At 41.6% G+C, this 26,988-nt stretch overlaps 1 protein-coding gene across 5 annotated transcripts in view; it reads left to right on the top strand.

Annotated features, from left to right (window-relative positions):
• The window catches only part of LOC123772798 (uncharacterized), a 352,704-nt gene that overhangs the window by 167,462 nt on the left and 158,254 nt on the right, over positions 1-26,988 (top strand). For all 5 annotated transcript variants that reach the window (XM_069324451.1, XM_069324448.1, XM_069324447.1 and 2 more), the window contains 3 exons: positions 1,950-2,268; positions 3,578-3,816; positions 20,260-20,445. In XM_069324451.1, coding sequence (XP_069180552.1) covers positions 1,950-2,268; positions 3,578-3,816; positions 20,260-20,445 — 744 coding nt within the window. The remainder of the gene's footprint in view (positions 1-1,949; positions 2,269-3,577; positions 3,817-20,259; positions 20,446-26,988) is intronic.

The following is a 26,988-nucleotide window of genomic DNA, read 5'->3' as shown; positions in this document are numbered from 1 at the left end:
CTAGTTTTGGCATATTTAATGCCTCTAACTTCCCCTAGTAACTCTTGTCCTTCAGTTCTGGGAGCCACTTAGTGGCATGCCGTTGCACCTTTTCCAGTTTGTTGATGTGCTTCTTAAGATATGGGCACCATACAACCACTGTATATTCCAGGTTTGGTCTAACAAAAGTCATGAACAATTTCTTTAGTATTTCTCCATCCATATATTTAAAAGCAATTCTGAAGTTGGAAAGTGTAGCATAGGCTCCTCGCACAATGTTCTTAATGTGGTCCTCAGGTGACAGTTTTCTGTCTAGAACCACCCCTAGAACCTTTTCTTTGTCAGAATTCTTTAAAAATTTCTAACATAATTTATAGGTTGTGTGGGGTCTATGTTCTCCAATTCCACAACATGGCATTTATTCACATTAAATTCCATTTGCCAAGTGTTGCTCCATATATTTATTTTGTCCAGTCTTCTTAAAGGGCATGACAATCATCTAGGTTTCTTATCTTCCCTATTATCTTAGCATCATCAGCAAACATGTTCATATAATACTGTATTCCATCTGGTAGATCATTTATGTAGACAATGAACATTACCGGTGCAAGAACGAACCCTGTGGTACTCCACTTTTGACATTCCTCCCGATACATTGCCTCTGATCACTGCCCTCGTTTTTCTGTCAGTCAAGACATTTTTCATCCATGTTAGAAGCTTACCTGTCACCCCTCCAATATTTTCCAGTTTCCAGAACAACCTCTCATTGGGAACTGTCGAAAGTCTTTTTTAGGTCCAGATAGATGCAGTCAACCCAACCATCTCTTTCCTGTAAAATCTCGGTGGTTCGATCGTAGAAATTGAGTAAGTTCGTTACACAGGATCTTCCAGATCGAAAAACCATACTGTCTGTCTGATATATCGTTTTTCTCCAGGTGTTTTACCCATTTAGTTTTAATTATTTTTCCAATATTTTGATTATGACACTTGTCAATGATACAGATCTATAATTAAGGGGGTCTTTCCTGCTGCCACTTTTGTAGATTGGAACTATGTTAGCCTTTTTCCACACATCAGCTACAACTCCTGTACACAGGGATGCCTGAAAAATCAGTTGAAGTGAAATGCTGAGCTCAGGTGCACGTTCTCTCCGAACCCATGGTGAAACTCCATCTGGACCAACTGCTTTATTCTTACTTAGCTCCTGTGTAGCTGTTTCAGTGCTCTTTTGTATATCTCATAATCTTCATAGCCATTTCCCTACGAGGAAGGTATTTATTACTGTACAGAATGTGAGAGTAGGGTGTAGGATATTTTTGTGTTTTATGTATATTTTAGATTATATTATGTCATCATGAATATTACCAAACATTTTGCGATGCTGCACCACAAGATGGCCTCTTCATGGAATGAAATATTGTACTAAAATACACATTAATTGTGAGGTCTGTCTAAAATGCTGCATATTATTATTAAAATATAAATATTGCACCTAATATGAAATTGCTAATCGGATGGTCTCTAATTTTTATATAAAAATAATTTTTATTATTTTATTATAATGTTCACTCATTTACAGTACAGCATTTGTGAGTAGCCAAGCCTACTTTATTTAATTTATTTGTGACTTGGAAGAAATAGGAGTACAGTACTGTACTTATAATAATGTTTAGAAAGATGTTACTAAAACAAGAGTGGGGAAAAAGTGGCTTTGGGGAGTCTTTTGAAACCCACATTTTTCCTGATAACCTCAAGTTTATTTTCCGCAAATTAATATGTGTTAAGCTTTTGCAGAAAAATGTTCCTAGGGCATAGTGAAGGCTGACTAAATATGTTCCTCTAGTTAGCTAAATGAATTCAATATATGTACTGTACCCTTCCATTTTTAAGTGCACAGTTAACTTTGTGGAAAATATCAAGTGATATTCTGAAGGAAAATATATCAAGCAAATACTTTGTCATTTATGCAGGAGAGATTGTGGCAGAATTTGCTCAGCAAGACCAGGAGTACACGGTAGACTATAGTGTCCCTAGTCGAGTGACAGCAGCAGCAACTGGAGCACACAGCAATAAGCATCTGGCATCTCCTTACTCTTTACCTACATCATCTCAAAAGTCTCCAGAAGCACAACACTTGACTCGTTTTCTGTATGCAAATCAAGAGGAAGTCTTAAGAAACTATCATGATGGAAAAGCTGTGCAAGGCATACGAAATCCCGGAATTACTGAAAAATCACACATTGATTCGGATTTTGTATTTGAGGGTGAGAGGCCAGTACCAAAACCCAGGTGAGTAAAATAATGGGGAAAGATCTACTTTTAAGAACCTTGAGTATAGATAATTTTGTCTTGAGTGTTTGCATCACTTCTGTGTAGCTGTAATGTGAGATATGAACATACTGTAATTTTGTCTTGTTTATCTATTGTATAATCAACCTAATCTGTACTTGTTACCAGGGTTAAACTTTAAAGTTGGTTGCACTGTTGTAATTGCATGTAATTTGTGTGATGCTTTGTAATTACCTAAGTGCAGTTACTACAGGATGAGAGCTACGCTCGTGGTGTCCCATCTACCCAGCACTTTGTCATATAACGCTTTGAAATTACTGACGGTTTTGGCCTCAACCACCTTCTCACCTAACTTGTTCCAAACGTCTACCACAATGTTTGCGAAAGTGAATTTTCTTGTATTTCTTTGGCATCTTTGCCTAGTTAGTTTAAATCTATGACCTCTTTTTCTTGAAGTTTTAGGTCTCTGTCATTCTTCCCTATCAATTTTATCGATTCCCATTACTATTTTATATGTAGTGATCATTTTGCCTCTTTTTCTTCTATCTTCTAGTTTTGGCATATTTAATGCCTCTAACTTCCCCTAGTAACTCTTGTCCTTCAGTTCTGGGAGCCACTTAGTGGCATGTCTTTGCACCTTTTCCAGTTTGTTGATGTGCTTCTTAAGATATGGGCACCACACAACCACTGCATATTCAAGCATTGGGGTAACAAAAGTTGTGAACAATTTCTTTAGTATTTCACCATTTATGTTATTAAAAGAAATTCTGAAGTAAGAAAGTGTAGCATAAGGGCTACATGATGATGTAAATGTTGTGTGATGGTTTGTGTGATGGTGCTGATGGTTTGTGTGATGGTGCTGATGGTTTGTGTGATGGTGCTGATGGTTTGTGTGATGGTGCTGATGGTTTGTGTGATGGTGCTGATGGTTTGTGTGATGGTGCTGATAGTTTGTGTGATGGTGCTGATGGTTTGTGTGATGGTGCTGATAGTTTGTATGATGGTGCTGATGGTTTGTGTGATGGTGCTGATGGTTTGTGTGATGGTGCTGATAGTTTGTATGATGGTGCTGATGGTTTGTGTGATGGTGCTGATGGTGCTGATGCTTTGTGATGCTGTAGTATATAAGATATGGTGAATGAATGGAATGCCTATTTGGTTTTCTTTCATGTTCTTATCATGTAAATGCTCTCCTATTTATTCTGGGCTGATGTAGCTGCATCCTAGAAAAATGGGAAACAGGATAATAATAATGATGTCACACCAGAGTGTGACAGTTATTATAATATATTTTCTTTTTGTCTTGTAGGAAACTTTCATTAGCTACAACACATGCTTCCAAGATACCTGCCAAGTCCCCTGTGCAGCTGCTCTTATCTTCAGTAGAAGACTTGACCATTTTAAGCCCACCACTGGAGATTCCACATCCTAAGAATGCGTCCAGTAAAAGTGAAAGTGTGTGGTTTGTTGAAACTCCAGAAGACTCTGTAATAATGCAGGGACGCACACTACGTCTCTCTTGCCAAGTTAATGCTAAGAAACCCATGGGTAAGAATCTGCTTTTTTATAACATTCCTGGAACATATTTTTCTGGGGGTGCCCCTTCGGCTCCCTGGAACTAACCAGGCTGATGTGAATGTATTAGACCCTGCATCAGTCAATGCACGTGGAATTCTATGCCTACCAGTGACCATAAGCCAGAACCTGGCCCCTCAGAGAGGCATGAGGAGCAGTGGCTTATAGAAACCCCCATGGGGTTGGAAGCATTCTATGTCTGCCAATGACCTGGTCAGGCACCCAGAAGGGTAAGCGCCCCAAAACAAACCCCTATTCTGCTTAAAATATTGCTACTGAAAACCAAACTCCACGGCTATCCACCCTGCAGTTCTGTGGCTGATGTGAACTGGCATGGTCATGAGCCTCTGGCTCCCGTTTTTCCAGTTCTGTGCTTCTGTGGTGTGGTGGTGTCTCTATGGTGGTGAGGGAGCCAGAAGTTATTTCACAGGTACTCAGTCTGCATGTGCCTAGGGTTCTCTTCCCTAGGTGCCCGGTAAATACTGCCCTTGTGGCTTGGGCCACTTTCCACAAGTCACCTTGGGGTCTACCTTTATAACGTCTTTTGCTGCTCGGTGATAGACCTGCCCTTTTGAGTTGGCAGGAGTGTTTCATGCACCCGTTTGCCTTTGGGTCGGGGTAGTTTCGTCTCTCGTTGGGACGCAGGGTACTGTGCAGCTAGTTTTTACCTCTCATAGCAGCCGGCTCTGTTCTGCCTGGGCACGTTGTCCTCTTGTGGGTTTTTTTTTTTTTTTTTTGTTTCTTGCCTGGTGGGGTGTTTGCCCTTTGGTTTTGGTCGCACCCAATTATATCTTGGTGGTCCTCCACCAGGCCCCCATAAGTGTACACATCCCGGGGGGGTTCAGCTTTAGCAGTTTGATTGGTAACTTTGGGTCCCGGTTAACCATTAAACCACGCAAATCATATATATATGATATCAGTGACAAAACCGAAACAGCGCACATCATATATATATGATTTCATGTCTAGCGCTATAATTTAAACGCCCTGCCTGGGATAGGGGCAGCTATAGTACAGCCACGACTGATAGTTGCCAGATGCCACCTAGAAATAAATCCAGGCCAACATTCTTGGGTGTTAGAGCGTCAGTATTGAGCAAGCCACCAAGGCTGGCACATGCAGCACGAGCTCACAGCACCGCTGTTGAGCTTGTGACCACAGCATCGCCTACAAATGCCATAATATATGATACTGCTATTATTTAGCAGTGATAGTATTACTGAAGCCCCCTGACTGTGATAAAACTGACCAGGATTCTGATAATAGCAGGATTGTGGTGATATTTAGCGCTGTGCTCCATGGAGGGAGGAGTAAGGCTGTGGAGAGAGGGTGGTGGCGTCGTCTTCTGACTGTGTGTGGCCACCATTTATTGACTGCACTCACCATACCAGCTTAGTGGTTCGCTATGGTGAACACAAATGTAGATACTTATATATAACGTGTGTATAGAGTGAGATAACAGTGAGAGGAGTAGGTTGGGAGCCGTCATTTTGGCAAGGGAGGAGCGTCGTCTGCACGACTTGGCATGTTGTTTACTGATGACCACTATGGTCTTTGGGCACCATACCAGCTTATTTGTACAGGTATGGTGAATAAAACAGGTAGATACTTACATATAATGTGTGTATATAGCGTAATAACACCACAAACAATATTGTTGGAGGAGAAATATTAGTGCATCTGGCCTTGAGGGCGGCCGCCGATCAGCTGACTGTGTGATTAGCTACGTCTTTGTGCCTTTACTCACCATACAAGCTTAGATGTACAGTTATGGTGAACAAAACATGTAAATACGTATATATAACGTCTGTGTATAGTGAATAAATGCAAAAACAGTATTGTGGGAGGAGAATGAGGGTGAGTGAGATGGTGTTGAGGGAGGGAGTGGCAGTGAGTGGCTCGCTAGTGTTTGGCGGTCACTCCTCGTTGCTTTTTGACTCACAAGACCAACTTAGTAGTTCATTATGGTGAACAAAACATGCAGATACTTATATATAACCTGTGTATATAGCGTAACAACAGCAAAACTATTTGTTTATTGTTTTATAAACATAATAATTGAATCACTAATATGCACACCATAATTTTGAGAACAGCGATGGTTCACACATTTTATTATATAAATATACCACAATTCACTGTATGGAATAATATTACTGCAAAAAAACTAAGAAAAAAGTAGAGACATTGAAATAATTAGGTAATAATATATTTGTGGCAACTGCCGTCTGACAGCTTGGGCGGAGTAGACCTCATCTGGCGAAGGCTCTGCCAACGCCCCTTTATTGCCACACTTCCCTTTCCTATTGCGGCTAAAATATGCCACCTACGATTTTTTTTGTTATTTTTTCCGTGATCAGGGAACAAAAATGAACACTTCTATAAGGCGAAAGAATTTTTTTTTTTTTTTTTTGCACCTGTGGGTGTGAATTCCATTTGGGCCCCTAGCGGTTTGAGGGTTAACAGTACCCTGCCTGGGCTTTCTTTAGGGAGATAACGTGACTAAGGGCCCTGGGAAACTCTGCAGGGGCTCTTTGGTCCGATGGATGCAACCCCCTGAGTCCCCTCTCACTTCATGCGAGTTTGAAGGTTGCTTTGTCACCTTGTCTCAGGGTGACAATCACCGATTGTGCCTCAGACAATGCCAACAGACATTGGTTGACAATAGGGGGGTAAGGTAGGTTACAGGGAATTTATTAGATAGTGCTTTGTTTTTATCTTAAACTGGTTGAGAGAGGTACAGTCTTTAACATGGTTGGGAAGGTCATTCCACATTCTGGGTCCCTTGATTTGTAGAGCATTTCTAGTTTGATTAAGTCGTACTCTTGGAATATCAAAACTGAATTTATTTCTGGTGTGGTGCTCATGGGATCTGTTACAACCTTCAATGAAGCTTTTGAGGTCAGGATTGGCATTACAGTTCAGTGTTTTATATATGTATAATACACATGAGAGAATGTGCAGTGACTTAACACTTTTGTGCACCCCGCGTGCCACCCCTCAACTATACGATTTGGGTCCCAGCGTTTCACGGGAGCGCGCGTTAATTCCGAAAAGTGTATACTCTCTTCAACTTTGTCACCTCAATTCTCGTTCTACGAGATTAAATTTGGTATCATTGTGTTCACAATAGAATTCTCTACAGCACTAAATGCATATAAACTCCAAAAGCCTGGCTAATTACCCGCAGCAAACAGAGAAAGTGCGAACGAGTTACCCAGGAGCGCGCAAACGCGATAAAATGTTTTCACTATTTTCACTCTGGTCATCTCAATCTCAATTTTCGTGTTACAGTGCTCATTTAGGTCTGAAAATGTTCCTAATAGAATTCTTTAGATGGATATGTGCATATAAGGGCCAATTGAAGAACAACATTGCCTGTACAATACAGGAAAGTATGAAAAAAAACAAAAAAAAATAATACAATTTTTGGTACTTACTACCTCAGTGTTGTGTGTTGAACATGACATGGGTTGAACATTTGTTTTATCCACTCCACTTGCTCCTGGAAAACGTTTCCTGCAGGGTCAGCCCATGTTTTGTATAGGTGGAGGGGATGGTGGGCAAGCATTACTGCTTATTGGCCCAGAATTTTTTCTTTCGATGGTATCTGCTGTAGCGTGGTGCAGGACACAATACCACATCACACGTCTTGCACTTATAGTGTGTGTCCTTCTTTTTACCCTACAATTTGCACACACGACACCTCAGACGCTTCTGTATCTTTACTTGGGTATGGGACAAGTTTCTGCTGAGGTGGTCTGGATTATCCACAATACGGGGTCTTGTTGCAACAGAAGCACCACTAGTGATAATCACAGCCTCGTCTTCTGACTCAGACGATGAAGGTAAGTCTGCAGGTACAGGTGAAGTGAATAATGGGTGCCTCACACCTGAAGATCCTGCTGTTGGAGGTCTGGGTGTTGATGGTCCTGGTGTTGCAACATTGGCTCCACTGGCATTGACATCAGCAGCATGTGGGATGTCATCATCTTCCTCAGGCCAGTTACTAAACTTATAGAACAATAGTGCAGCAATGACTTGTTCATGGAAATGGAGTAATGTCAGTTTCCTTCTATCTGTTGTGTAGTAGTTGTACATCACAAAAGCATTGTAGATAGCCATTTGCACAAAATAGAAGGTCATTTTCTTCGTCCATTTGTGAGTTTTCCTTGTGAAGTGATAATATTTGATCATTTGGTCAAAGTGATCAACACCTTTCATGTTTGTATTGTAGTCACAGATTGCATTCGGCTTGTTGACAGTTACCTCCATCAGGTTGTTCCATCACGATTCCGTACTCGTTTTCTGCGTTGAACCTGTTGTGTTTCTGCATTGTGGCAATTTGTTATGAGTGAAACAATTCGTTTATCTTTCCACAAAATTATGAAAGTATTGTCCTTGCGTTTGAATAAAGTTTTATCTACTGCCACTTTACCCTTTGCTTGCATCTGAAGGGATTTAGGTGCACCACGCTGCAGTCTGAGGGTACCACAGGTGTATACCCCTACTTGAAGCAGTGCCTCACTCAATCTGACCGAATTGTAATAATTGTCCATATATAAATGGTAACCTTTATCCTTCAGCGGTTCAATCAAGGCCATAACTGTGTCAATCGTCGTTTTCCCAACTCCTGAATAAATTTCAAAATCATAAATGTAGCCACTGTTGGCTTCAGCTAGCATGTAGAGCTTTATTCCGTATTTATCTGGTTTATTGGGATTATAGGTCTTGAAAGATAGACGGCCACGCCATGGCATTGTCCCTTCATCCAAACTCAAATTTTTATTGGGAATGTATATTCTCTTGAATCTATTTAGGAGATATTGCATGAGTGAGCGAACTTTGATAAGTTTGTTAACTCCTTGGCCTTGTGGTATGGACTTATTGTTATAAACATGAAAATATCTAGCAATCGTTTCAAATCGTTTACCAGTCATAAAGGTGTTGAAACAAGGTATGTGCCAGAATCTGCCTGTTTGCCAATACATTCTAAGTCTTGGCAACGGGCAAATACCCATCAAGATCGTCGGTCCCAAATATCTGGCAATTTCTTTCACTGTCACTGGTTGCCATCTGTGATTTGTCCTTTGCCCTTTGCCCAGTACCTGCCTTATTTTGGGAAGCATACAAATTAGTTTTATAGGCAATATATTTCAAAAAATTTTGAGTCAGAAAGAGTTGAATGAAACCAAGAACAGTGATAGGTACCGGAACAGTCAAGCCTGGTGTACCTGTAAAATTGTCCACAAAGGGTGCAGTATTGTCACTACACCTTCCATCATCAGAATCTGTTGGTACTGGGGTACATGTGGTACGTGTGGTACGTGTGGTACGTCTGGCTCTGGCACGAGCTCCAGTACCGCGCAGTGCACAAGTGGCAGTCTCGACCTCAGACTCCTCACTTTCATCACTTTCATCACTAGCAAAATCCTCATCGGCCGTCTCTGTTTCTCAATGTTCACTACTTGCATCAGTATCAGTACCGACATCAGTTTTCTCACTAGATGACCCAGACAAATCGTCAAATACAGCCTGAAACTTAGAGGGAGTTAGTCTCACATGCTTGTACTTCTCCTGTACACTACTTAGCTTATGCTTTTCACGCCTTTCTTTCGCAATTTTCTTCCTGGAAGGGCCTTGTTCATGATTACTATCCATCGTGGAGTAAGCGTAGATAGTTTCTAAAGCCGCAGTAAGAAATATAGCCATGGAAAATAGCCGAAATGTTCACACGCTTGAGACGCGAGGGGAGGCGACACTGGTCACAACAGTGGAGCAAAAACAATGGGCCGACGGCGTGTGCAGGAGGCCGCCTGCAGGCCAGGAGGCACAACAAAGAAAATGGGAAGACATTGGTGCGCATTTTAAAACCAGTCCCCAAAAAATCGGATAAAAACCTGATTTTTGGCGATTATTTAAAGTGGATGACGCAATGCTGTGTCATGCCCGTGATTACCGACAGTAAACGGATGACGCAATGCTGCATCATGCCCGGGCGAAAGTGTTTATTAATATCTAACATATTCAGAGATTTGAGTAGGGGTACCAAGTGATGTCTGGGGCCAGAGTTGGATATTGTCCTAATAGCAGCTTTGTGTTGAGTAATTAGAAGACGTAAATGATTTTGGGTAGTAGAACCCCAAGCACAAATACCATAGTTGAGATATGGATAGATGAGGGAGTAATAGAGCGTCACCAGGGCATGGTGGGGGACATAATATCTGATCTTAGAAAGAATGCCAACAGTTTTTGAAACTTTTTTTGATATATTTAGAATGTGTCCCTGGAAATTCAGCTTGTGGTCAATGAGAACGCCAAGGAATTTGCCATCTAATTTGTTACAAATTTGGGTATTGTTTATTCCGAGATTTATTTGATTAGAGGATTTATTGCCAAACAGAATATAGAAAGTTTTGTCAATATTAAGGGTGAGTTTGTTGGCCGTTAGCCAAAGATGGACTTTATTTAGCTCAGTATTTACTGTGGTATTTAGAGCAAGGGGGTCAGGACTGGAGTAAATGAAGGTTGTGTCGTCAGCAAATAGAATTGGTTTGAGGTGTTGGGAGGCATTTGGAAGGTCATTAATGTAGATGAGAAAGAGGAGAGGGCCAAGTATGCTGCCCTGAGGAACACCAATGTTGATGGGTAGGGGTGGGAGAAATTGAATTATTCACAGAAACATACTGGAGCCTGTCAGTAAGGTAAGATTTGAGGTATTGCAGGGAGTGTCCTCTGACCCCATAATGATGTAATTTAAGAAGAAGGTTTTGGTGGTTGACAGTGTCAAAAGCCATACGCAGGTCCACAAATAACCCAACAGGGAACTCATTTTTATCAAGAGCTGCATGAATCAAGTTAATCATACTAATAAGTGCATCGTTAGTGCTTTTTTTGGGTCTGAAGCCATATTGACAAGAGCTAAGTATATTGTGTTTGGCTAGATATGAGTAAAGCTGCTTGTAGATTAGTTTTTCAAAAATTTTTGACAAGTTAGGCAGGATTGATATAGGTCTGTAGTTGTTAACATCTGTGAGATCACCACATTTGTGGACAGGGGTTACTCTCACTTTTTTTTAGAATACAGTATCTGGAAAGATTTGGAGTTCAAATGATTTGTTGAAGAGCAATGCAATAGCAGGAGCTAAAGATCTGGAGGCTTTTTGTAAATTAAAGTTGGTATCTCCTCAAGGGCACTAGACTTGGTTTTAAGGGAAAGGATTATCTCATTGACGTCAGTGGACTTTTAATAATAAAAAGTGGACTCGGCCTTGCATAGTAGGCCGAGAAGTGCGTTCTGGCTACTAGGTATATATATATATATATATATATATATATATATATATATATATGTCGTACCTAGTAGCCAGAACGCACTTCTCGGCCTACTATGCAAGGCCCGATTTGCCTAATAAGCCAAGTTTTCATGAATTAATGTATTTTCTCTATTTTTTTTCTTATGAAATGATAAAGCTACCCATTTCATTATGTATGAGGTCAATTTTTTTTTTTTGGAGTTAAAATTAACGTAGATATATGACCGAACCTAACCAACCCTACCTAACCAAACCTAACCTAACCTATCCTTATAGGTTAGGTTAGGTTAGGTAGCCGAAAAAGTTAGGTTAGGTTAGGTAGTCGAAAAACAATTATTTCATGAAAACTTGGCTTATTAGGCAAATCGGGCCTTGCATAGTAGGCTGAGAAGTGCGTTCTGGCTACTAGGTACGACATATATATATATATATATATATATATATATACGCACACACACGCACACACACACACACATACATACACATACACATTAAGATTATTAATACACATACATATTAAGACCATTCAATACCTCGGTCGATAGAGCTTTGGCCTCACACGCATGGGGGTCAGCGGTTCGAGTCTCCTAGTGCCTAAGTGAATGGAATTACACATGACTGACAGGCTGTTTTTTTTAGACTGGGAAGCATATGAAGCTAAAACAGAAGATTTTTGGATCTGTAAATTTGTAGACCTCATCCTGGAAACATTCTTGTATCAACATGTTAAACAAGCTACGAGGATGAGGGAAGGGGATGTTCCCTCCATGGTAGATTTGATATTTACCAGGAAGGAGGAAGAGATATTTGACATTCAGTACCTTCCTCCCTTGGGTAAAAGTGACCATGCCTTTTTGGGAATAAAGTATGCAATGCGTTATAAGCTGGAAGAAAATAAGGAGGTTAAAGCAGTTGAAAAACCAGACTTCAGGAGAGGACATTATGGTGACCTTAGAAATTTTTTTAGTGAGTATAATTGGACAGACTTGATGCTAGGCAAGGAAGTGAATGAGATGTATGTCAAGTTTTGTGAAATATATGATAAAGGCACAAAAAAATTTATACCAAAACAGAGATGCAGGGCCAGAAAACAGGATTGGTTCGACAGAAATTGTGAGAGAGCAAGAGACCAAAAGACACAAAAATGGAATCGGTATAGGAAGAGGCCAAACCCCCAAACATACCAGCGATACAAAGATGCGAGAAACAACTATACAGCAGTAAGGAGAGAGGCAGAAAGAAATTTTGAAAAAGGGATAGCGGATAAATGTAAAACAGAACCGGGCCTATTCTACAAATTCATAAATAACAAATTGCAGGTAAAGGATAATATCCAGAGGTTGAAAATGGGAAACAGATTCACGGAAAATGAAAAGGAAATGTGTGAAACATTAAATGAAAAGTTCCAAAGTGTGTTTGTACAAAATGAAATCTTCAGAGAACCAGACACAATAAGAATTTCAGAGAACAACATAGAGCGGATAGAGGTGTCTAGAGATGAAGTGGAAAATATGCTAAAGGAGCTCGGTAAGAACAAAGCAGCTGGCCCAGATGGAGTTTCACCATGGATTCTGAGAGAATGTGCATCTGAGCTCAGCATTCCACTTCACCTGATCTTTCAGGCATCCCTGTGTACAGGAATCGTAGCAGACGTGTGGAAACAGGCTAACATAGTTTCAATCTACAAAAGTGGCAGCAGGGAAGACCCCCCTCAATTATAGACATGTATCATTGACAAGTGTAATAGTGAAAGTATTGGAAAAACTAATCAAAACTAAATGGGTAGAACACCTGGAGAGAAATGATATAATATCAGACAGACAGTATGGTTTTCGATCTGGAAGATCCTGTGTATCGAATTTACTCAATTTCTATGATCAAGCCACAGAGATATTACAGGAAAGAGATGGTTGGGTTGACTGCATCTATCTGGACCTAAAAAAGGCTTTCGACATAGTTCCACATAAGAGGTTGTTCTGGAAACTGGAAAATATTGGAGGGGTGACAGGTAAGCTTCTATCATGGATGAAAAATTTTCTGACTGATAGAAAAATGAGGGCAGTAATCAGAGGCAATGTATCGGAATGGAGAAATGTCACAAGTGGAGTACCACAGGGTTCAGTTCTTGCACCAGTGATGTTTATTGTGTACATAAATGATCTACCAGTTGGTATACAGAATTATATGAACATGTTTGCTGATGATGCTAAGATAATAGGAAGGATAAGAAATTTAGATGATTGTCATGCCCTTCAAGAAGACCTGGACAAAATAAGTATATAGAGCACCACTTGGCAAATGGAATTTAATGTTAATAAATGTTATGTTATGGAATGTGGAATAGGAGAACATAGACCCCACACAATCTATATATTATGTGAGAAATCTTTAAAGAATTCTGATAAAGAAAGAGATCTAGGGGTGGTTCTAGATAGAAAACTATCACCTGAGGACCACATAAAGAATATTGTGCAAGGAGCCTATGCTATGCTTTCTAACTTCAGAATTACATTTAATTACATGGATGGCAATATACTAAAGAAATTGTTCATGACTTTTGTTAGGCCAAAGCTAGAATATGCAGCTGTTGTGTGGTGCCCATATCTTAAGAAGCACATCAACAAACTGGAAAAGGTGCAAAGACATGCTACTAAGTTGCTCCCAGAACTGAAGGTTAAGAGCTACGAGGAGAGGTTAGAAGCATTAAACATGCCAAAACTAGAAGACAAGAAAAAGAGGTGATATGATCACTACATACAAAATAGTAACAGGAATTGATAAAATTGACAGGGAAGATTTCCTGAGACCTGGCACTTCAAGAACAAGAGGTCATAGATTTAAACTAGCTAAACACAGATGCCGAAGAAATATAAGAAAATTCACCTTCGCAAACAGAGTGGTAGACGGTTGGAACAAGTTAAGTGAGAAGGTGGTGGAGGCCAAGACTGTCAGTAGTTTCAAAGCGTTATATGACAAAGAGTGCTGGGAAGACGGGACACCACGAGCGTAGCTCTCATCCTGTAACTACACTTAGGTAATTACACTGGCTGCCACTCCCTCCCTCCCTCACCTCACCTGACTTGCCACCATTCTCCACCCACCATACTGTTTTTGCTTTTATATACAGACGTTATATATAAGTATTTACATGTTTTGTTCACCATAATTGTACATCTAAGCTTGTATGGTGAGTAAAGGCACAAAGACGTAGGACCTCACACAGTCAGCTGATGGCTGCCGCCCTCAAGGCCAGACGCACTAATATTTCTCCTCCAACAATGCAATTTGTGGTGTTATTACGCTATATACACACATTATATATAAATATCTACCAGTTTTATTCACCATACTTGTACAAGTAAACAGGTATGGTGCCCAAAGACCATCGTGGTAACCAGTAAACAACATCGTCGTCAGCACGGTGGCGTCGTGCAGACGACGCCAACACCCTCACCAAAATGGCGGCTCCGAACCTTCTCCTCTTACTGTTTATACCCTCAATACACATGTTATATATAAATATCTGCATTTGTGTTCACCATAGCGAACCACTAAGCTGGTATGGTGAGTGCAGTCAATAAAAGGTGGCCACACACAGTCAGAAGACATCGCCACCACCCTCCCTCCCACAGCATTATTCCTCCCTCCATGGTGCACAGCGCTAAATATCACCACAATCCTGCTATTATCAGAACCCTGGTCAGTTTTATCAGTCAGGGGTCTTCTGTAATAATATCATCGGTACATAATAGCATGAACAAGTATATTATGGCATTTTTAGACGATGCTGTGGTCACAAGCTGAACAGCAGTGCTGTTAGCTCATGCTGCGTGCGTCAGGCTTGGTAGCTCACTCAATACCGAGGCCAATAACACCTGGGCGTTTGGCCCACAATTTTTTTTTTAAATGGCGTCTGTTTACAAGATCCCTGATGAAGGTGTGGTGAACCCCGTGTATCCGCGGGGCATTTAAATCTTGCGTAGTACTCCAAAGCCTCACATGATGCGATGCGCAATTTACTGCAAGTCGGTCAAAGCATCATATGATGCGATGCGCAATTGAAGGGTTAAGCGACAAAACTCCCACACAGGGAATAGCTCAACTGACAGCTGAAGCTTACAAGGTCTGCTTGAAGCACGTGCCTGTGAGGAGGGGTAAAAAGAGGACCACTCTAGAAAGAGAACGCAGATGACTGTACAGGAGAAGGAAAAAAATAAAGGAAATACTTCGGCAGACACAACTATCACAAGCAAGGAAAATAAGCCTAAGCAGGGAGATCGAAGAAATAGAACAAACGTTGAAGCGATCATACGAGTCTGAGGAAATGGAATTGGAACAGAAAGCTATACAAGAGATAAGGAAAAATCCGAAATATTTTTTCACGTACGCAAAATCAAAATCAAAAACCTCGACCAGTATTGGACCGTTAATTACAAATGAAGGTACGTACACAGAGGACAACAAAGAGATTAGTGAAATTCTAAGAAGCCAGTATGAGGCTATGTTTAGCACACCAATAAACAATATGAAAGTTGATGACCCAGACAGCTTCTTTATGAATGACATTCAAGCTGCAGATAATATAACGGATATGACCACAAACTCGGAAGATTTTGAAAGAGAAATTGACAATATGCCTATGCACTCGGCTCCTGGGCTGGATTCATAGAATTCAATATCCATAAAGAAATTTAAAGTACCAGTAGCGAGAGCACTCAGCGTAATATGGAGAAAGAGCCTGGATAGGGGAGATACCAGCAGCACTTAAATCTGCCGATATAGCTCCATTGCACAAGGGGGGGAGTAAAGCCTTGGCAAAAAATTATAGGCTAGTTGCACTAACATCACACATAATAAAAGTGTTTGAAAGAGTGATTAGGAATCAAATTTCTAGTTTTATGGAAAACAATGAATTGCACAACCCAGGACAACATGGATTTAGAGCGGGAAGATCCTGTCTGTCCCAGTTACTCAACCACTATGACAAAATCACAGAAGCCCTAGAAGAAAAGCAAAATGCAGATGTTGTATACACAGACTTTGCAAAGGCGTTCGACAAATGTGACCATGGGGTGATAGCTCACAAAATGAGGTCAGTGGGAATAACTGGAAAAGTAGGACGCTGGATACTCAATTTCTTGTCGAACAGAACACAAAGAGTAACAGTCAATCAGATAAAATCAGTCCAAGCGATGTTAAAAGCTCTGTACCTCAAGGTACAGTCCTTGCACCGCTACTGTTCCTTATTCTCATATCTGATATAGACAAAAATACACGTCACAGCTTCGTGTCGTCCTTTGCAGATGACACAAAAATCAGCATGAAAATTACCTCTGCTGAAGACATTGAAAAACTACAAGCAGATGTCAACAAAGTTTTCAATTGGACAGCAGAAAACAACATGATGTTTAACAGTGATAAATTTCAGGTACTCAGGTACGGCAAAAATGAGGATCTGAAACATAATACAGGGTACAAAACACAATCGAATCTTCCCATAGTAGAAAAACAGCATGTCAAGGATTTGGGAATAATGATGTCCGACGATCTAACGTTTAGGGAGCATAACCAAGCAAATATTGCGTCAGCCAGAAAAATGATCGGATGGATTATGAGAACTTTCAAATCCAGGGATCCCGTCACAATGGTTGTACTCTTCAAGTCACTTGTGTTGTCCCGTCTCGAGTACTACTCAGTACTCACTTCCCCCTTGAGAGCAGGAGAGATTGCTGAAATAGAGGGAATACAGAGAACATATATGGCACGCATAGATGAGATAAAACACCTAAATTATTAGGATCGTCTCAAAGCTCTCCAAATATACTCTCTAGAAAGGAGATGAGAGAGATACCAAATAATATACACATGGAAAATACTGGAGGGCCAGGTCCCAAATCTACACAGTAAAATAACAGCGTACTGGAGTGAACAATATGGAAGAAAATGCAAGATTGAACCAGTGAAGAGCAGAGGTGCCATAGGCACAATCAGAGAGCACTGTATAAACATCAGAGGTCCCCGGTTGTTCAATGTCCTCCCAGCAACTATAAGAAATAATACCGGAACAACCGTGGACATCTTCAAGAGAAAACTGGACTGTTTTCTAAGAGAAGTTCCGGATCAGCGTGGCTGTGGTGGATATGTGGCCCTGCGGGCCACTCCAAGCAACAGCCTGGTGGACCAAACTCTCACAAGTCGAGCCTGGCCTTGGGCCGGGCTTGGGGAGTAGAAGAACTCCCAGAACCCCATCAAGCAGGTATCAAGCATGTTGGCAAGAGGTGCTTGGTTCATCCTTGAAATCCGCTTGGACCCTGGCTCTTAGATTTTTTCGCCTTTTTGTCCTTTGCTGTTTGTAGAGTTGTGGTGGTGTACAGGCAGCTTCTTGCAGTTGTCGTCCTATTTTGGACTTGTTGGTTCTCCGGTTCCGAAATGGGACTGCGCAGCTCTGAGGTTCATTCTGGACTTGTCCCGTCTGAACTCATGCATTTATTGTCCCTTGTTTTGAGTGACTACTCTGTCCCAGGTCCGTCTTATTTTGAAGTCGGGCGCTTGGATGGTATCCCTGGACCTCCAGGAAGCGTGTTGGCATGTTCCAATTCATCTGGGGTTCAGGGACTGGCTCGGTTTTGTTGTGGGGCGTCAAGGTTACTGCTTTTGTTGCCTTCCATTCGGCTAGAATCTGGCTCCTCGCATTTTCTCATGCCTTAATCCGGGTCATGGTGGCCCGCCTGCGTCTCTTAGGGGTTCGGGTTCTGGCCTTCATTCAAGATTGGTTGGTGTGGGCTCCCAGCCAGGCCACATGTCTACTTGCCAGGGATTTGGTTCTTTCCCAGCTTGCTGGGTTTGGGTTCTTGATGAGCTGGAGGAAGCCCCCCATCTGGTTCCCTCTCAGGTTCAGTCTTGGCTGGGTCTTGTGTGGGACTCTCAGACTACTTCCTTGTGGCTCCCTCTGGAGTCTCTGCTTCAGCTGCAGTCCTACCTTTGCCTGTTTCTGTGGGGCTCCCGGGTCACACAGCAGTTGCTCAAGGGGTTTGTGAGGGAGGCTGAACTCTGCCATGATGGTCTACCTGCCGGGTCGGGTTTGGCTTCGTCAGCTGCTCTGGTTCCTTCGAGGACATCCCTTCTTCCTCTCTCACGATCGCTGGGTTTGGTCTCCAGGGGCTTTGCATCGGTTGCTGCATCACCAGCTTCCTCTACGGGGTTTTCGGGGTTCAGTGCTTTGGTGCCTACCTGAGCCCTCGCTTGATGTGTTCACAGACGCGTTGTCTCTTGGTTGGGGCTTTGTGACCGGTGCTCAAGGACTAGGCTCTCCTGGTCCTTTGACCGGGTGCTCTCTTTCCTCTCTTCTTCTCAGTTTGTGGTGGCCCCTTCAGTTCAGGATTGTTTTTCCAAGGCTCTTTCCCTGTTGGCATTGGCCTCTGGAGGTCGGATTGTAAAGCCTCATACTCTCCTCTAGTGCAGGGGTTTCTGCTCTTTTGGTCCTGGTGGTAGGTTTGTTAGGTTGCAGCCATCTCCTTCTTTTCTGGCAAAGAATGAGACTGCTGCTTTTTGGAGGGGTCTTTGGGTGGTTGTTGCTTGGCTGGTCAGGCCTTGGGTGCATCATGTCTTGTGTCCTGTTGTGGCTCTCCGCTGTTATTTGCACGCCACGGCTTCGGTGGCTGAGGATGTGCTGTGGGTTGATCCGGTTTCCCTTCTTCCCTATTCCCAGGCTCAAGTCGTCCGCTGGATTATTAAGGCTAGCCCGCCTGCGGTCTATCCTCGTGTCCACGACTTGCATAAGTTTGCTGCTTTGGCTGCCATCTTTAGCAACATGTCTTGGGTTGACATTCGGGCACAGGGTTTTTGGAGGTCGAACAGGGTCCTGGCCACTTGCTACCTTATCAGTGTCCCTGGTCATTGTAAAGCTTACGTTGCATTGGGTCGGCATTTGCAGCCAGTTGTCTTGGCTTCTCGTTGAGGAGTGAGGGCTGATTGCTGCCCTGGTAAGTTCGTTTTACCTTGTCTTTAGGTAGTTAGCTCCCGGGAGCCAACTGGGCTGTCCCCAGAAAACCAGCGTTGACTGTAATGAAACACCATTTTCTGGGCGAGTCCTGGAGGCTCCCGGCATCCTTCCGTCCCTCCAGTCGGCGATGTTTTTTGCGTATTTTGACATCCAGCCTAAGAACTGAAGGGTGGATCACTGGCATGGGAGGTCTGGGGCTCCCCCTTCCCCCTCCCAAGGAAGGGAGGGGGAGGTTGTGCAGACAATGGTGCAGCGATATGATGACATTGTTTGTTTGCTAATTTTCGTTTGGGGAGTTATGTCCACTCTTTCAGCTTTCGGTAGCAATAGGTTCACCAGAATAGGGGTTTGTTTTGGGGCGCCTACCTTTCTGGGTGCCTGATCCAGTCGATGGCAGACATAGAATGCTCCCAACCACATGGGGGTTTCTATAGGCCATTGCTCCTCGTGTCTTGCTAGAGGGGGCCAGGTTCCTGCTCATGGTCTCCAGTAGGCAAGAACTCCATGCACATTGACTGATGCCAGAAAGTTTTTCATATCTATTCTGCCTGGATAGCTCCGGGAAGCCTCTGGGACTCGTCCAGAAAATGGTGTTTCATTAAATTCAACGCTGTCTTTTTTTTCAATATTTAACACTGTTCTATTCACCTGAGCTGGCTATATGTATGTATGGTTTGGGGTGTTTTATTTAACACTGTTGTTTCCATATATTTCCCCAGCATATTTTCCAGCTTTTCCAACTTTTTAACATGTATTTTCTTTGCTGTTTACACTGTTCTGGGGATGACATTTTCTTGCTATGACAACGCTTTGCGCATGTGGAGAACTGACTATTGTATTGGCGGGGATTCCAGATGCCAGTGTTCAACAAGAGTTCGAGACTGTTTTCCAACATTTAACACTGCTGTTTCTATGTCTCTACTGAGTTATACCCTTCATGAAGGTCTCTCTCTTACACCTTTAATCAAATAATATAAACATAAATTGTCACTAACTTTTGACAATATTTTCCAATTTGTGGGTTGGGGGTTCATAACATACTGTATAACATAACTCTATTATAATTGCTAAAATAATAATGTCAAATTGCTTTCTCAGGTGTAAGCTGGTACCACAATGGTTCTCTTGTGCCTGTGGGTGGTTGTGACCAGTGGGCATACCGGCGGGGCCCCAGCCATCACCTGCACGTGTATGACATGAAAGCTGCAGCAGCGGGCGTGTATGCTGCTGCTGCTTATACAGCCACCAATTGTGTGTGGGCATTTTGTAGAGTACAACATAAAGGTATAGTTTTTGTTTATTTTATTGATATATACAAGAGTTCTTACATTCTTGTAAAGCCATTAGCATGCATAGCATTTTGGGCAGGTCTTTAATCCTAATTTTTCCCGGAATACGACCCGCCAAATCGTTGAACAACCAGGTACCCATTCAATGCTGAGTGAACAAAGACTACAGTTAGGGATTGGCGCCTAGTTAATCTTTTCCGGCCAGGATACGAACCCAGGCCAAAGTGCTTGCGAAGCGCTGGGCAAGTGTTTTACCACTGCGCCATGGGGACTATGACCCCCCTGGTGTAGTCCCTATTTGTTATTATCTGCCATATAACCTCAAAAATCTATACTACATATCATTACAAACCCAGTCCAGATGCAGTCTACTCAATCTAAATAAAAAAATAAAAAATAAAATACCACCACAATTGTAAGCAAGTACTATATGAGCAGAGTTATCCGAAGTCCACTGAACTGAATACAGTATCTGGGTCAAAATCAAATTTGAATAATTTTCTGGCAAACTTCCCCATATCCGAACATAAATTTGGATAACTGGTGATTTGGCCAGATAATGCAGACTGGCACAGAGTCTAAGTCAAGTTTGGATAATTTTCTGACAAAAAGTCGCAATATCTGAACAGAAATTTGGATAATCGGAGATTGTTACATAAATTTTCATGAACTACACATTTATTTATTTATTTATTTATATATATACAAGAAGGTACATTGGGATTGTGAGGATACATAGCGTAGTAATTACATTCTTGTAAAGCCACTAGTACGCGCAGTGTTTCGGGCAGAAACATTTCAAGATTTACAATATCACACAAGAAAACAAACTACAACAAGGTAAGCTAAAGTTCCTCTTTTAAATTACTGTCTCCACTCAATCATCCGGACTATATGGGAAGGACCCCCAGCCGGATTATCACGTGTTCTGGATAATGGTACTTTTTCACCTACGAGTCCAAAAGTGACCATTTCCAACTATTTTTATACTACAAACAACATAATTTGAATTGCCTTGCCACATATAATTATTAAATATTCAACTAGAAACCTCAACTTACCTTGTTGGTGTTCGTCTTCTTGATTGATGCCACACATCTTGAAGTTAAGAATTCTTAAAAATTTACGTAACCTATACTAACACAACACCAAAATTAAGACTTAAAATTACTGTACAGTTCATTAAGGAAAGTTAGTTTTGACTGCCAGCTGCTGAAGCCTCACTGGTTGAAGGCATTTGGGTTGTCTGTGAGGCCTCACTTGTTGAAGGCGCTTGCTTGCACCTCACTTGAAGGCGCTTGCTTGCGCCTCACTTGAAGGCGCTTGCTTGCGCCTCACTTGAAGGCGCTTGCTTGCGCCTCACTTGAAGGCACTTGGCTTGCTTGTGATGCCTCACTTGTTAAAGGCACATGCTTGCACCTCACTTGTTGAAAGTGCTTGGCTTGTCTGTGACACCTCACTGGTTGAGGTGTATAACATGTAACTTGTCTTGAATTGCTAGGACAACCTTCTTCCTCTTAACACCTCTAGAAGGATTGATGCTGCTACCAGACATAGTCTTGGCCAAAAATGTTTAAAAAATAAACTAAAAATAAAAAATAAAATGTTTATTCAGGTAAGGGACATATAAGAGATTTTATATAAATTGCTCGATATATAGATGGAGCTAGTACATACAATGCCTAAAGCCACTATTACGCAAAGCGTTTCGGGCAGGAAAAACATTGACTAAAAACTTAATACTAATTAAGTATAAAGAATAAAATGTGTTGAGAACAAATAATTTTAAAAATTTTAATAACAAATAATTTGATCTTAAACTGGTTGAGAAAGGTACAGTCTTTAACATGGTTGGGAAGGTCATTCCACATTCTGGGTCCCTTGATTTGTAGAGCATTTCTAGTTTGATTAAGTCGTACTCTTGGAATATCAAAACTGAATTTATTTCTGGTGTGGTGCTCATGGGTTCTGTTACAACCTTCAATGAAGCTTTTGAGGTCAGGATTGGCATTACAGTTCAGCGTTTTATATATGTATAATACACATGAGAGAATGTGCAGTGACTTAACACTTTTGTGCACCCCGCGCGCCACCCCTCAACTGTGCGATATGGGACCCAGGGTGTCACGGGAGCGCGCGTAAATTCTGAAAAGTGTATACTCTCTTCAACTTTGTCACCTTAATTCTCGTCCTACGAGATTAAATTTGGTATCATTGTGTTCGCAATAGAATTCTCTACAGCACTAAATGCATATAAACTCCAAACGCCCGGCTAATTACCCGCAGCAAACAGAGAAAGTGCAAACGAGTTACCCAGGAGCGCGCAAACGCAATAAAATGTTTTCACTATTTTCACTCTGGTCACCTCAATTTTTGTCCTAGGTCTTTCATTTTGGTCTCAATGGGTTCGCAATAGAATTCTCTAGAGGAACATTAGCATATAAAATATAAAACATGGTCACGCTCCAACCGCCGACAAGTTGAAGACGGGCCACGCGTTCGCCACGGGTGAGCGCTCAGACACCTTCCAGCTACACTCCCAATTCCCTCCCTTTTCAAGCCTTTCTTTCGCAATTTTCTTCCTGGAAGGGCCTTGTTCATGATCACTATCCATCGTGGAGTAAGGGTAGATAGTTTCTAAAGCCGCAGTAAGAAATATAGCCACGGAAAATAGCCAAAATGTTCACACGTTTGAGATGCGAGGGGAGGCGACATTGGTCACAACAGTGGAGCGAAAACAATGGGCCCACGGCGTGTGCCAAGCCACCTGAGGGCCACGAGGCTCAACAGAGAAAATGGGAAGACATCGGCGCACATTTTAAAACCAGTCCCCAAAAAATTGGATAAAAACCTGATTTTTGGCGATTATTTAAAGTGGATGACGCAACGCTGCGTCATCCACGGTATTACCGACAGTAAACGGATGACGCAATGCTGTGTCATGCCCGGGCGAAAGTGTTTAATATCTAACATATTCAGAGATTTGAGTAGGGGTACTGAGTGATGTCTGGGGCCAGAGTTGGATATTGTCCTAATAGCAGCTTTGTGTTGAGTAATTAGAGGACGTAAATGATTTTGGGTAGTAGAACCCCAAGCACAAATGCCATAGTTGAGATATGGATAGATGAGGGAGTAATAGTGTCACCAGGGCATGGCGGGGTACATAATATCTGATCTTAGAAAGTTTGCCAACAGTTTTTGAAACTTTTTTTTTATATATTTAGAATGTGTCCCTGGAAATTCAGCTTGTGGTCAATGAGAATGCTTAGGAATTTGCCATCTAATTTGTTACAAATTTGGATATTGTTTATTTTGAGATTTATTTGATTAGAGGATTTATTGCCAAACAGAATATAGAAAGTTTTGTCAATGTTAAGGGTGAGTTTGTTGGCCGTTAGCCAAAGATGGACTTTATTTAGCTCAGTATTTACTGTGGTATTTAGAGCAAGGGGGTCAGGACTGGAGTAAATGAAGGTTGTGTCGTTAGCAAATAGAATTGGTTTGAGGTGTTGGGAGGCATTTGGAAGGTCATTAATGTAGATGAGAAAGAGGAGAGGGCCAAGTATGCTGCCCTGAGGAGCACCGATGTTGATGGGTAGGGTGGGAGAAATTGAATTATTCACAGAAACATACTGGAGCCTGTCAGTAAGGTAAGATTTGAGGTACTGCAGGGAGTGTCCTCTGACTCCATAATGATGTAATTTAAGAAGAAGGTTTTGGTGGTTGACAGTGTCAAAAGCCTTATGCAGGTCCACAAATAACCCAACAGGGAACTCATTTTTATCAAAAGCTGCATGAATCAAGTAAATCATACTAATTAGTGCATTGTTAGTGTTTTTTTGGGGTCTGAAGCCATATTGACAAGAGTTAAGTATATTGTGCTTTAGATAAGAGTAAAGCTGCTTGTAGATTAGTTTTTCAAATATTTTTGACAGGTTAGGCAGGATTGATATAGGTCTGAAGTTGTTAACATCTGTGAGATCACCACATTTGTGGACAGGGGTTTCTCTCACTTTTTTTAGAATATCTGGAAAGGTTTGGAGTTCAAGTGACTTGTTGAAGAGCAATGCAATAGCAGGGGCTAAAGATCTGGAGACTTTTTTTGTAAATTAAAGTTGGTATCTCCTCAAGGGCACTAGACTTGGTTTTAAGGGAAAGGATTATCTCATTGACATCAGTGGAATTAGTAGGCTTTAGGTACAGAGACTGTGGATAGTTACCTGTAAGATAGTCCTTAACATAATTACTAGTACTTATTTCATTTGTTTTTGGCTATGATGAATTGTTATAAAATTAATGGTAATTCCTGTACCCAGGTAGTCTCTCCCGACGCTCCCCTCCCACCCTCCCGACACCACCCACCCACCCCACCCCCTCCTCCACCATGCGTCTCGAGCCACAGGCAGATGGAATTAATATGGTACGGCCCGCCCCATGGCTTTCATATCCAGATGATTCAATGATTATCCGGTTGACTGTCTGGACAGTGTAACATCGGCAGCAAATTAACCGGCTCCGATTTTTTATCCAGCTAAACCAGCTTTTATCCGGCTCCCATGCCCATTTTAGCCGGATATTGAGAACTTTATACGGTCATGATTTTGGCCATATAAGGACGTTTTCTGGATGTTCGAATCCCGGATAATAGCGTGGTTACAGTATATTTTTATTTATAGTGTGTGTAATTACCTAAGTGTAATTACCTAAGTGTAGTTACAGGATGAGAGCTACACTCGTGGTGTCCCGTCTTCCCAGCACTCTGTCATATAACGCTTTGAAACTACTGACGGTCTTGGCCTCCACCACCTTCTCACTTAACTTGTTCCAACCGTCTACCACTCTATTTGCGAAGGTGAATTTTCTTATATTTCTTCGGCATCTGTGTTTAGCTATGATCTCTTGTTCTTGAAGTGCCAGGTCTCAGGAAATCTTCCCTGTCGATTTTATCAATTCCTGTTACTATTTTGTATGTAGTGATCATATCACCTCTTTTTCTTCTGTCTTCTAGTTTTGGCATGTTTAATGCTTCTAACCTCTCCTCGTAGCTCTTACCCTTCAGTTCTGGGAGCCACTTAGTAGCATGTCTTTGCACCTTTTCCAGTTTGTTGATGTGCTTCTTAAGATATGGGCACCACACAACAGCTGCATATTCTAGCTTTGTCCTAACAAAAGTCATGAACAATTTCTTTAGTATATCGCCATCCATGTATTTAAATGCAATTCTGAAGTTAGAAAGCATAGCATAGGCTCCTTGCACAATATTCTTTATGTGGTCCTCAGGTGATAGTTTTCTATCTAGAACCACCCCTAGATCTCTTTCTTTATCAGAATTCTTTAAAGATTTCTCACATAATATATAGGTTGTGTGGGGTCTATGTTCTCCTATTCCACATTCCATAACATGACATTTATTAACATTAAATTCCATTTGCCAAGTGGTGCTCCATCTACTTATTTGGTCCAGGTCTTCTTGAAGGGCATGACAATCATCTTAATTTCTTATCCTTCCTATTATCTTAGCATCATCAGCAAACATGTTCATATAATTCTGTATACCAACTGGTAGATCATTTATGTACACAATAAACATCACTGGTGCAAGAACTGAACCCTGTGGTACTCCACTTGTGACATTTCTCCATTCCGATACATTGCCTCTGATTACTGCCCTCATTTTTCTATCAGTCAGAAAATTTTTCATCCATGATAGAAGCTTACCTGTCACCCCTCCAATATTTTCCAGTTTCCAGAACAACCTCTTATGTGGAACTATGTCGAAAGCCTTTTTTAGGTCCAGATAGATGCAGTCAACCCAACCATCTCTTTCCTGTAATATCTCTGTGGCTCGATCATAGAAACTGAGTAAATTCGATACACAGGATCTTCCAGATCGAAAACCATACTGTCTGTTTGATATATCATTTCTCTCTAGGTGTTCTACCCATTTAGTTTTGATTAGTTTTTCCAATACTTTCACTATTACACTTGTGAATGATACAGGTCTATAATTGAGGGGGTCTTCCCTGCTGCCACTTTTGTGGATTGGAACTATGTTAGCCTGTTTCCACACGTCTGCTACGATTCCTGTACACAGGGATGCCTGAAAGATCAGGTGAAGTGGAATGCTGAGCTCAGATGCACAGTCTCTCAGAACCCATGGTGAAACGCCATCTGGGCCAGCTGCTTTGTTCTTACCGAGCTCCTTGAGCATTTTTTCCACTTCGTCTCTAGACACCTCTATGTGCTCTATGTTGTTCTCTGGAATTCTTATTGTATCTGGTTCCCTAAAGATCTAATTTTGTACAAACACACTTTGGAACTTTTCGTTTAGTGTTTCACACATTTCCTTTTCATCTTTTGTGAATCTATTTCCCATTTTCAACCTCTGAACATTATCCTTTACCTGCAATTTTTTGTTTATGAATTTATAGAATAGACCTGGTTCTGTTTTACATTTGTCTGCAATCCCTTTTTCAAAATTTCTTTCTGCCTCTCTCCTCACTGCCGTGTAGTTGTTTCTCGCATCTTTGTATCGCTG

Source organism: Procambarus clarkii, chromosome 14, assembly GCF_040958095.1.
Source record: "Procambarus clarkii isolate CNS0578487 chromosome 14, FALCON_Pclarkii_2.0, whole genome shotgun sequence".
NCBI lineage: Eukaryota > Metazoa > Arthropoda > Malacostraca > Decapoda > Cambaridae > Procambarus > Procambarus clarkii.
Note: the sequence above shows the minus strand (reverse complement) of the source record. Positions and strands in the feature narration are given on the sequence as shown.